This window comes from Maylandia zebra, linkage group LG13 (assembly GCF_041146795.1).
Source record: "Maylandia zebra isolate NMK-2024a linkage group LG13, Mzebra_GT3a, whole genome shotgun sequence".
NCBI classification, from domain to species: domain Eukaryota; kingdom Metazoa; phylum Chordata; class Actinopteri; order Cichliformes; family Cichlidae; genus Maylandia; species Maylandia zebra.
This window is the reverse complement of record NC_135179.1, coordinates 3,511,812-3,525,117: the sequence shown is the minus strand read 5'-3', so window position 1 is coordinate 3,525,117 and position 13,306 is coordinate 3,511,812. Positions and strand designations below refer to the sequence as shown.

The window sequence follows — 13,306 nt, the reverse complement described above, 5'->3', positions numbered from 1 at the left end:
CTAATAAGACGGCAGAGCATTAATCAGTGCAAACACACCTCAGTGAGATACGAGTTTCAGATAAGACAACAGTGAGTGTGGAAATAATCTCTCTAACTGCAGCGGGAAGAACTTCCCGCTTCGTTTTTTAGAGTGGAAGCTGGCGTCAAGGCTCACTGAAACCTGCAAGAAGTTTTACCTTTAACTCATAAAGTAAATGCTGATTGCACATGACTTTAAAATAACGGCACATCAGCATCTATGTTGGCTCTCTAAGTTTCTCTTCCCATTCTTTCTGCAAATGGCCACAGACTGGATATAAGACGAGCATCTTATGGAGCAGTGGTACAGCTGGGAAGAGGTTCACACATCTGTGGAAGAATTTCAGAATAATGCCACCTTTGTAAAGATGTGAGGACAGTAAACATCTCGCCCTCTGCAGTTTATATTACCATCAAAAGATTCACAAGGGACGAGGTTAAAATCAGTGGACACGCCCATGACCGTCAGGTCCTCAGCATCCTCTTTTGGTAATCAGTGAATTTGCTCAGGAACACTTCCAGAAATCACGGTCTGTGACCACGGCTCACGGTGCTGTCCACAGATGTAAAGTTTAAAGCTCTATTGTGCAGAGAAGAAGGCACAGTGAATATGAAAATGATCCAGAAATGCTGCAGTCCTCTCTGGACCAAAGCTTGTTTAAAATGGAGGCAACGTGCAGAGCTCTTCGGCGGTCACATGAATTTAAATTTGAAATTCTTTTTGGGAAACATGGGCGCCACATCCTCCAGACTAACAGCAAGTGAGACTATTCGGCTTGTTATCAGTGCTCAGGAATACACAGGTCTAAGAAAATATACCCCATTCAAACAAAGTTTTGTTTTCAGGCGAGGCCTCGAATATTTTAGCAGAATGATGCTAAACAACAAACTGCATCTATTACAACAGCATGGCTTCTGAAGAGTCCAGGTGCTGAACCGGCCTGCCTGCAGTCCAGACGTTTTAACAACCGAGAACATCTGGAACATCATGAAAAAGCATCTATGACACAGGAGAGCCAGGACTGCTGAGCAGACAAGAATGGGACGATATTCCCCTCCCAAAAGTTCAGCAGCTGCTTTCCTCGGATCACTGACATCTACGGACTGTTGTTAAAAGAAAAGAGGAAACATGGTCCAACTTCGTAAAGACGTTTTGCTGACATTAACTCCAAATGAGCACATATTGTTCTTAAAATGACACATTTGATTGGGTACTTCCTCCAACAGTCCAGAGCCATGCATGGAGTTAGGTTAACTGGTCATGCTAAACTGGCTGCAGGTGTCTGACTCAGTGTGTCAGCCCTGCGACAGATTATGTTGGCTCTGGACCTCTGACAGCTTAGAAAGGCTCCAGAGTGAGATTGTACAACATTTCACTTTCCTCTGTGATTTGTTTCGGTGCCTGTAAAAGACCATAGTACTCTGTTTTTATTGACCTTTGACCCAGCATCCCAGCTTTTTGGGGAATTTTTCTGTATTCCAATATTAAACTGCATTCTTTCATTGTAATGCTAGATAAGTAGGTCTTACTGTCATGTGCCGGCCATGTGAAGCAGGCAGGAGAGGACCGAAGCTCAGAAACAAACACAAAAGGTAAACTCAAAAGGCAGCTTTATCGCTGAACATCAGAAACTACGACACTAACTAAACTTGGAAGATACATGTAACTAAACAGGCAGGGCGATCACACAGCGGGGAACGAGGGCGCGATGCAGTTTAGAGCAAGGAAAATGCAGGGCTTGAATATCCAGAGGGATAACGAGGGAATGACACACAGGAGGAGAGCACAGCTGGGAGCAATCAAACATGACGAGACCAAGGGGAAGCAAAACTGAAAACATTAACAAAGGACAAGGACTACCAAAGTAAAACAGGAAACAGTTCACAAAGAGTAGACATGGAAACATGACAGGGCCTGGGAACAGAGGACACATGAAGCACAGAGACCAGAATAACAAACGGCAACATGAGAGGCGACTGACTGCGGAGCAAGAAAACAAACACGACAGAACGAAGCCTCCACTAAACACGAGGGGCACAGGAACCCGAACACTAAGAGTCATGATGAAATCACAGGTCAATAATTGTACAGACTCAAAAACACTGGGTCGCAGTGTTTATAGCTACAATTAAATAGTTTTTAACAAGCTAGTTAGAACATTAACAGAACAACAGTACAATTTATTAAAAATATCATATATAACTAGGACACAGTCTCAGTTTAAACACTGTAAAGGACTATTTAAAAAGATGCGGAGGCTTATTTATTTTAGCATCTTTTACTGACTCCTGCTCTGTTTGCAAATAGTAGTCTAGCAAAACCCTCCATATAATCTTTCTATCTTTTTGTCATAAACAAAGACACATCTCCATCATGTGTTCTCCACGTTGCCTCTGATTTTTATTGCTGACTAATGTGACTGATGTTTGAATGCATTTTTAATGTTTAAATGCACCGAGTCTGCCACTCATCGTTTCAGTCAGAGCTGATAATAGTCCACTTAACTCTCATCAGTTACAGTGACAGCATCTTGTATGATGTCAAATGAACTGTCTGTGGAACAGTGTCTGCATCATCCTGACCGTCCTGACAGGAAATCAGTATCACCACCTTTAAAGTGTGGCAAATGTTCCAGTACACTGGAGATACGAGGTTTTTCATCCTTTGGCTTATATTTTTAGCATGGCTGAAAACAACCTTGAGCAGTCTTTTTTCTTGAAACTGAGTACAGTTAAATAGAAAAAAAATGCTCTTTTCAAGAGTTATTTTTGGACCAACCAGCATTTTAATTGTGGGCAAAACCACAAAGCGCGAGTCGCCAAAGGTGAAGGTTGTGTTATCTCTTTTTAAGGCGTGCGTTTCACATCTAAGAACTCGCTTTATGTGTAGATTAATTTCAATATCAAACAGTTTTGTGACTTAGCCAGACAATAACAACAAAGCTAGTGCTTTACTTGTGAAGTAACATAAGCGTAAGCCTGCAGTAGCCATCATTTCCACGTGCGCTTGCTGTCTTTAGGTGCTGATCAGAACAGTAAAGCAGAAACAGAGACGGAGATCAATCCCGTTTTATTTTTTAAGTATTTAATGATTCATTTTGGCAAGAAAGGTCACTTCACAAATTTAGCCATCACTCAGCACCCTGACAAAACTGTACAGACTGTAAAATATAGATTACATCTAAAACAAGTCTAAAGAGTTTTAACTGGAAATCTCCATCGTGGCTGGTTCTTAAATAGCTCGATGACACTGCTGCTGATGTCGTTTCAGTATGAAGAGCCATGATTGAAAATAATCTTACAGATCGGGTCAAAAACGAGGCTGATTAACTGGAACCAACAAGGTTTCACTCTGACAATAACAACATATCTTACAGTCTTTTCCACGTGAATGGTTTTGGACTCATATACAAGGAATTTCAGCAATTTGATTGGTCAAATACACATCGCATCTGTGCCGAGAAGTGCCATAGAGACTCTCCTGCTGTGCTTTATGGGTCGCTAAGCCCAGCTGTTATGGTCACCAGGGGCCATGGAGCCATCGCGCTTTCCTTTTTTCTCTTTTTAGTCTTAATATATACACAGGAGTTTCACACAGTGCTAAACAGCATATAAAAGCAATACTATCCCACGAGAGCTGTTCTTTGTACTTTGATAATGCTGACAGAACAAGGTCCCATATAGTCCCAGTGAACAACATTGGCTGTGGTATGAAAACTAATTGAAAAAAGTGTTTGAATGTGGCCCAGGAACCAATCTGAGAGCTTTATTTGTCCCGAAAGGATGCGTTTGGCCCTCTTGCTATTCTGACCTTGTTAGTCCACCAGCTCTACCTTTTATCTGATGTGGAGCAGTTTTGATGACGATAACTCAAAGGAGCGCCGTTGAGGTTTCTCATTAACCAAGATGGTTTGGAATGATCTCCCTCTGTTGTGCCAGAAACAACACAACTGGATGGGATATTTTTACCGTATGCCATCACATATGTTTTATTTTTCTGACTGACTCCTGTGCTATTTGCCCGTTGATGACCTCCAAAGATCATTTGAAATAGCCTTTCCCGAACAAATCCTTGTTTGTGCATTTGTCCGGTAATGGTAGGCCAGAGTCCAGAGCTTTGAATGTCTCCAGTCCACAGAGCTGACTCGTTCATCTAGCATTTTGAGATGAAACAGCAGGTTGAAAATTAAAAAACAATTGGTCCAATGAGTGCCGTGGGAGGATTAACACACAGCCAATCAGTGACAGATTAATGGAGTTGTCTCAGTAGAGTGTTGTCACTGTGCAGATGTTTCAAATGGGCAGCGCTGGCTTTCAGCATCCACGAGAGGCAAACAAAGATGTTTGACTCTCAAAACAGGACAAACCGACACACATCCATTCACGCAAATGGAAAGCGGTGCAGACTAAAGACTGAATGCTATGAACAGCACACTTTATATCTAATATGGAGCTGAGCCTCCCTGTTCAAAAACAGCTTGTGATGAGGACATTCTCAAAAGGATAAGCAACTGTTGGCTGAACATTTCCAAACATCTGGCTTCTAAAGCAGCTATTAGCAAGAGACAGCAGGTAATTTAAGTCACCTCCAGCCATATGCCTTAAATGTTGATCTCTCTATTTATTATCCTTACTGAAGTGTCACAGTTTCTCTGCATTTAGAGTTAACAGTCATTTTCTCAGAGTGTTTTCAGTGTACTTTGACTCAAATGAGGAGTACATGGGAATAAAACATCTGCCTTTAAACAATCACATCTTTGGTTGATGTGTAAATTTAGCTGCAGCTGATATCTCCACATTCCCCATCTTTTCATAGATTCTTTAGAAACCATGTGACCACGCCGAGCCAAGAGTCATTTTTTGACTATTGTGGGAACTGCTGGTGCACGCTTAGTTTGAGGGTTCGCGTTCCCTCACTGAAAAAAATCCATAAATCTACTTGTTGTGGCGCAGGCTCTCAATTTCTTTAAAATTAGCTCCGGTTCAGTGCAGCGCTCTCATGCGGGAAGATGACTAGTTTGATGAAAGAGGCGAGCATTCAGTCACATTCTGAGATGCAGGCGACAGCCACTGAATGCCAGGGTGTGCCTCTACCTTCCATTTACCTTTTAGCGTGTCTCCTCTCTCCTCTGGATGTCATACAAAGAATTTTTTTCAGCCTGCTGTGCAGTCGTTCCCTTCCTATCTCGCACCAATGTGTTGATACGCCACTGAGAATATTTTCACGAGATGTTGTCAAGATAACAACAGCTTCGCTTCCCAGATAGTTTGAGTGTTGCATGTGAATGATAACATTCTGCTCTTCAGAGTTTTTGGATGCTCTTCAGGAAAAATGTGCTCCTGTGCTCCTGGCAACCATTCTCCATCTATTCTATGACGGGAAATGGAGCCATGCCACGGCGGCACTGAGCCCAGAAGAGTACAGTTCAGTGGTTCTCAACCTTTTCAGCTCACCTCCCCCCAAATAACTAATTCCCTTAGTCACATGGCAAAGGCGTGACTGGGCAGAACCCTGAAGTGTGACTGAAAAAGATGGATTTACCTATTATAGCTGATGTTCTATACCAGGGGCAGGCAATTCATTTTTCCATATTGGACTGTTGTGGAGGGCTGCAGAAAAAGGTGAAGTCAATTCTGCTCAATATTCATTTTATCTCTTTATAAGCTCACTGATTCTGGTTTCCGTTGTGACCCTTGGGAAAATATATATCGCCCACTCCTGTGTTTCATTATGATGTTTATTCACACTTGATACTTGAAATAAAATCTAAAATCTAGAATCTAGAGAAGTGCTCGAGTCCCGTTTTACTCTGAGTGAACTTTCTGTTGTCGGGCAGACAGCAGAGTTTGTCACATGAACCAGACGTCCTGCTGGCTTCTCTGTATCATCTCTGCTGCCATGCTAACTCGGTAATTAAGGCTCAGTAGCTTAGCGCATTTTTTAAATTTAAAAATAATCTTGTGGAGAGCAGCTTTAATTAACGTTTCAAAAGAGAATAAAGGCGGTAATTGCAGTGTTCACACTTCTTTAGTAAAAAGAGATTTTGGTAAAACTGACTGAGTGCCCTCTGTTGCTCCTTCTAAGTTAGCTGTTGTACAATTTCAAGTTAACGAGGACAAATTCTCAGCAGCACAGAGTGTACTAATACTTGTAAAACACAAAGTCTCCTCAAAGGATTAAAAAACATTACTGCAGTCCTTGTGGAATAAGAGGTAACACGTTTCTCCTACTCGTGTCAGTGCATATTAAAAAGAACACAAAGAAAATAATGTTGCCAGAAAGAAACCAAGCAAGCAGTTTCCAGAGTTCCTATTGTCAACATGATGTTGCAGCTGCTTGGTGCATGCAGGATGCTGCACTAAAACTTGTGCACATACAAAAGCTCTGTGCACTTTATCACTCCCCCTGAGCTAAACTTGTACTTTTAACTTTAAATTAAACTCCAAGCAGACAGGCTCTCGATCTCCGGGGGAGATTAAACACACCAAAGAAACAGCGGCTGTGATCTGCTCTCTCTCCTTTAACATCCACATCGGATTTCCTCCCGGGGCGTCGCCCTGTAGCCTGAGACAGAGCTACACGGGAAAGATGGCTGCGTAATTAGTGTCTGTGATCACATAAAACTCCAGAAGAACAAGAGGTGAGAAGATTAACAGCATGGCAGCCCAACATATTGGAGGTCATTTAATTAACACTGGTGGTACAGATCCTAATAAATGATCACATCTAACAAATCTTTAGAAAAAAAAAAGCCGTATTTACGCTTTGCCCATGCTTTTGTCAGCTTTGACGACGATAACTCGATTGAATTTGAATAATCAAATCCAGAATGGACAGGGCTACGTGGAAATTCCAACATCGTTATATAGAAAAGGTTAAGACCATAAGTTTTCATCGTCATAAAATCATTTTGTGTGACTTGTTGCAGGCAGCAGGCTCCTAGCATCGCCTTCAGCCGCCACAACCAGCTGCTTCCCACACACACACACTGAAACTGCTGTGGCGGTTTAACGTCTAATGTGTAGTTATCATTTGGACAAAGGTGCCAGTAAGGGTGTACTGGTCCCATGGTAAAATTCCTAATCAACTAATGGCACTGATTAGTGGGATGCTAGCATTTATAAGCTAACTTGACCTCTATGTTAGAAAAAAAATTTACATAACTGTCGTTTTACTTCAAACAGGAAACAGAATCAGTTTATGTATTTTATTCCCTGGAAGCAAACATAAATCATGATTTTAATTGTTTAGCTCCATTCACTGCTGCTCATTGAGGATTGTCTCACTGGGGCCCCCTGCTGTTCAGCTGGATGAATTACATCTGTGACGTGAGATCTCCTAATTTCCAGCTGAGCCCAGTTGGAAAAATATGACCTCTTCGAGTTTTGAGCATCAGCTGGAGTTAAGCAATATTTGACTTCAAAGGAGACGCCAGTTATGGGTCAGGGGTGTTTCCCAGCAGCAGGACAAATCCTGATCCTGGATTTGTCCTAAAAAAATGTCCATATAATATATTAATGTTAAGATTTTTATATATTATAAAGAATGTAAAGATAATTTATCAAAATGAAACTGGTACATGGGGTATTTTTTTTTGATGACTGTAGATTGAATATGAAACTGTGATTTTACTGTTTTTAGACCCACTTGAGACCGAACTTTAGCCCTAAAACTAGTCAATTGTTAAATTAACTGTGAAAATAATTTTTTGGTGCGTGTCATGTCAAAAGATTAGATCCTGTCTGACCATCATTCATCTCTGTTTGAGAGGATACTGCCCATTTTATTGGCCATTTCTTTTGTTATGTAATGCACAACAAGGCTAAAGTTGCACATTGTCTCAACTTTCTAACACAATGTAAAGCGAGACTCTTGTGTGCTGCAACCAAACCTTAACCGACAAAGCAGAAAAAGGCACAGGCACATTCAGAAAGCGTCCTCAATGATGTTGTTTCCCTCTACTCCACCTTCAGCTCCGTGTCGACATCATCGTGTTCTGCATTTTCACGTCATTTTCTCGTCCCTAAGAGTCCTTGCTTGCTCGTTAATTAGCTGCCATATTACAGAAATAAATGATCAGCAAATAGTTTCAATAAACAGGTGGTCATGACACGAGTAGAAGGAAAGGGAGCACGTTTTGGCTCATCTTCAAATGATATCAACTTATTAGGTTACAACAGATCAGAACCATTTGTTACAAAAACAGCGTGGCTATTGACTTGTGTACATAAATTTTTACATACTTTTTAATCATTACCATGTCCACTTGTTACGCCTGTTCACCAATAAAACACTCTACGTTTTAGAAAAGTGATAACTACGATGCAAAGTAAACACATTTGGTAGCGGTTGAGCTCCGAGTCGTTCGTTATTTTCTCATTGTTAGTTTTCCTTGGGTCAGAAATGGAAATGTAAGTCACTGGCTACTGCGTAAGATCATTTCCATCCATGACAGGAGCTGAGATCAAAGTCTGGGTGTGTAGCTCCTGCTTTTGCATCAATGTCATGTTCAAAAGGCTTCTGAGCAACATAGCAGCCAGTTTTAAATCCACCAAGGTAGCCCTTCCTCGTGGGCTTCAGAGTCATTGCAACAGATTCAGCTAATTAAACAGTATGAATTCAACACCACTGAGCTCTGTTTTCTCTCAGTTTTCTCCAGAGTGAAACACTTAGGCTTCCTCTACATCCACTTAATCGCAGCATCTTTCCTCCTCTCGCATTGGCAATCCTCATGAAATCTGGAGGGTAAAAAGGTCTGTCAGCACAATAGCCTTGTGCCACAGTCTGAGCCCCAGTTTATTATTTTCCATACTGGTCTCTGCAGCCTTGCTGATTGGCAGACCTACAGCTTTACGCATCAGCGTCTGGTTTCTCCACCAGTTTTAGAGCCTCGTGCATGCCAGCCGCCGACAACTTCCGATTGATGTTCCTGTAGCGGCAGCGCAGGAGGTTGCTGTAGGTGGTTCTCAGATCACGGTTGAAGAATGCATAAATGAAAGGATTAATGAGGGAGTTGGCGTAGCCAAGCCACAACAGAGTTCTTTCCAGCCAGAGGGGCACACAGCTGCACTGCACGCCACAGACGAACGGCCTGGCAGTGGACACCAGGAAGAACGGCAGCCAGCAGAAGGTGAAGGCACCAACTACAATGCCCAGAGTGGCTGCAGCCTTCTGCTCCCGTTTGAAGATGGACTGGTTTTTCCTCTTGCGCCGTTGGTGGTGCTCGCCAGTTTTGAGAAGGCGGGAGACACGCGTGCTGCACTCCTCCTCCACCTCACGCTGGAGCTTCAGCGCCGCTGCCACGCAGTCCAAGCTCTCCTCTTCCTCGGCTTCCTCCACCTGTTCGACCTCCGTCCCCTCGACACTTCCCGTCTCTCCTGACTCTGCTGGCTGATGCCCTCCTCTCCCCCCGCGAAGAGTCACCACGGCTCGGTGCTCCCCTTCCCTGGGGAAGCCAGTGATGGTGTGCTTGGCTGCGCTGAGCTTGGCCGCTCGGTAGATCCTGTAGTACATGATCAGCATCACCGACATGGGGATGTAGAAGGCCACGGCTGTAGAGTAGACAGTGTATCCAAAGTCCTGGCTGATGAGACAGACCCTGCCGTCATTAACGTTCTGCGCCCAGCCGAACAGAGGGGGGAGGGTGATGGAAGCAGAGAGGAGCCACACCGACAGGATCATCTTGGCCATGCAGCAGCCGTTTTGCCGGACAGGATAAGTCAGAGGCTTAGTGATACCCAAATACCTACACAGAGAAAAACACAGCCAAATGAATACGACCCTAAAATGTGTCTAGTGTAACTCTATTTTTATTGCTTTACATTACCCTAATCAGGTGACACTCTCCCCACCCTGGACAAGGTGCCCTTGAGCAAAACTAAGATCTCTGCCTGCCACACTCAGCCCCCAAATGAGAGCTGGGTTACATTATGAAAGAGAAGCTTGGCGATGCTGGGAAAGACCATAAATGTTCAGCAAACCAGGCTACAAAATTTCCAACACACAGGGCATTGGCAGGCATGTGTGGCTTTCAAAAACAAATAAGCATAAAAACATTTTATCATTTGATTAAAGTGGTGAAAACGTTTTAAGGAAATGGAAAAACAAAGGCAGCGGTTGAATTTTAAACTCGGGGTCGTTTCAGAGTCTCTGAATCTGTAAATTGATTCAGCGGTCAGAACAGGAATGCCGTGGGCAGAGAGGTCACACTTTGTCCTGCAGCGTTTCATTTTAAGTAAGCGCCCCAGAACAAGACCCCGAGGCGCAAGAAGCCTCACAGAAACCCAGCGATCCAGTGTCGCAGAGCCCCGAGCGACAAAATCTGGAGTTAGACTACAGAAGGCATTTTTTCTACATCTGTGAAATAAGAACGTGACCTGTTTAAATGTATTTTTGGAGACTCGGGTAACAAATACTAAAGACAGGAGACGTTTAATTAAACTCTGTTAAAAAAAACTTTCTATCTTAGCTTCATGAAAAAAGACTGACACAGTTTTAAAGCTGGAGAAGTTTATCTTACCTGTCAATGCTGATTACGCACAGAGTCATGATGGACGCGGTGCAGCACATCACATCCATGGCGATAAAAACGTTACAGAAGAACTGACCGAATATCCACTGACCGCCGATAAGGTCCGTGATACTGACGAACGGCATCACGGCCAGAGCCACCGAAAGGTCGGCCAAGGCCAGAGAAACGATGAGATAGTTGGACGGCTGGCGCAGCTTCTTGACAAAACAGACGGAGATGACCACGAGCAAGTTCCCGCAGATCGTGGACAGCGTGAGCATAGTGAGCACCGCGCCGATCAGAACTTTCTCCACCCGGCCGTAGCTCAGGATCTGCTCCCCGCAGCGGGTCCCGTTCGTCTCCATGACCTGCGGCTGACTGGAGGTGGACGGAGAAGTGGCTGCTGCCGCTGCTGCTGCTGCATCTGCGGCGCCTTGCGCAGCCTTTAGTAGCCGAAGAGCAAGAGCCTCGGAGATCATCATGTTAGTGGAGCCCCCGGGATCTCCGCCACCGACTATGTCCTCTATCATGAACGACGACCTCATGTTGCCACTGCCGAAAGTCCCGTTACTCGCTCCTGCAACAACCATTCTGCCGCCTCGTGTTCCTTTTTATCCATGGACTTGGAGAGCCGTCCGGAGGTGGCACAGACGCGCACTGAAGTGCCGGTGTTGGTGCGTGAAATGATTAATTCCTTTCCCTAACCCCCGTCAGGAGACACTACGCTGGTGTGCCCCCTTTCATTCCAAAGTATCGACGCCTTATTTCATCTATTTACAGGCGCACTCGTCATTACGCACGTGGCGCGCAGCGGGCATATTCCCAAAATACCTGACCTACAAAACGGGATTTTATTTTCTTTTTGTCCTCGGCCTGACGGACTGCACGTCACGCTTTCACTCCGATGTGCTGGAAGACAAAACTTAAACGCAGCCCTACGCGTAAATATCACAAAAGTTGACGCGTGACGTCAAAACCCAAGTTGGATAGCCTATAGGCTACATTTACACAAATAACACGCACTGTGCTTTTTGGTGTTCGTTCTGCTGGAACTGGAAACCCGTGCCCATGTGCGTAATTACGCAGAAAGGATAAATGTTCATTAATGTCATTAATTTACACACAACAAAAAACAAAGGGAGATAAATTCGTATTTATCGAAGTTTTAATGATGTAATCTGAGGTTTTAAGAAAATTTTAAGAAAACATCATGTCATCCTTTTGGGGGATAGAAGTGAGGTCTTATAATTACATATTTGTGGGGAAATACTTTTTGTGGTTTCATTTTAAAGTTGTTTATCCCTCATCTGATCGAAGTGAAGGAGCTGAAAAGGATTTCCTTTAATTTTTACCTTGAATCATTTTTCTGTTTAGCCTGCATGAGTCACATTTTGAGTGTTAGGACAATCTGCCTCCATCTCACTTCTAAAACTATTAGATTTGTGTTGCTGGAGTTGAGAACAGGAACACAAAGTGCTCCCGACGTCTTTTCATCATTCTCTAATCTAAGTGCAATTTTGGAAAAGATAAGTTTATACGTGGCTGTGATACTAATGCAGTAGGTAGGCTTGGTTACTACCTCCCCCAAGTGATCAAAATCGTCCACTGCATGCTGCTCGTGAAGACAATGCTGGATTTCTTTCTTGGTTTTGCACCAAGCATCGCGCGATAAAACGTTTATACTCTCAATGCTTTAATGTTAGTTTAATTTGAAATAATTTCATGTTTTTCTTTCACAGGTGAAGCTGTGGTTTCTCACTTTAGGGCCCTGGAGAGATCACCATAGGCTGGAATTTCACTGCTGGTCGTCTAAAGTATCCTAAACGATCCCCAAACACCTCAATCTGAATCACTTAATCATCACCTTGTTTTATGACAGATTAGTCAATGTGAATTTTCCTCTTTGACTGCTTAAAAGACTTACAATAAACCTGTCAATCAATTCAACTTTTCCCACTTATCCAGTTCAGAATGGAGGCAGGGGCTTGTTTTTGGTGGGAGGCAGCCAGAGTGCCCACACAGATGTTGGGAGAACATTCAAAGTCCACACACAGGAGCTGGACTCAAACCCAGGACCTTCTTGCTGTGAGGCGACAGCAGTAAAACTGCACACTGCGACTCACACTCTGCTGGCACAGCAGCCAAAATACACTCATGCCAGTTACAACTTCAGGAGCACGATCCAATGACTGAGTTAGTAGCAGGTGATCCCCCCCCCCCCCCCAAAAGCTTACAGGAAACTCTGGTCTTCATTCATAACTTCTATCCTGGTCTGATTTGATTGTTTTTATCCCCAACACTCTTAAAATAGGTCGATAGGTTGATTCCTGATCGGCACATCGCTAAATAAAAGAAGTGTAAAGAAACTTTAAACATTCACGAAGGTCACATAAACTTTTATTGGTTTCAATACATATGTCACGGTTCCTCAGTCATCCCTGACTGACTCCACCAGAGTTTGTTTTTTGTTTGCTTGCTGTTAATGTTCATGAGCGGGACCCATTCGGGCTTTCCGCCTCTGAAGCTGCACACCTGCCTACAATGATCTCATCTGAGATCACTACTTTGGGTAGCGGCTGGCTAACATTCCTCACTGGAACATTAAACTATGCAGTTAGTAAACTTCTGGCTCCCTAGTTGGAAAGTACAGCCCTTGTTTCTTCTCCTTGCGGCCTGTCTCATTGTGTTTCTCCTTTGTACAGCTCGTCCCTGCTCGTCACTCAGCTGAGCTGAGTGAGTGTGGAGTGTTCAGACTGTTTTTGGATATTTGGACCC

General features: G+C 43.6%; 1 protein-coding gene across 1 annotated transcript; it reads right to left on the bottom strand.

The window, feature by feature from the left end:
• Positions 1-3,031: 3,031 nt before the first annotated feature.
• htr7 (5-hydroxytryptamine receptor 7) lies at positions 3,032-12,675 on the bottom strand. Its single transcript, XM_004570646.3, has 2 exons — positions 10,541-12,675; positions 3,032-9,766 (listed from the first exon to the last, which is right to left on the bottom strand). The coding sequence occupies exons 1-2, from the start codon at positions 11,119-11,121 to the stop codon at positions 8,872-8,874; spliced, it is 1,476 nt and encodes a 491-aa protein (XP_004570703.1). The 5' UTR covers positions 11,122-12,675; the 3' UTR covers positions 3,032-8,871.
• Between the last annotated feature and the right edge of the window lie 631 nt (positions 12,676-13,306).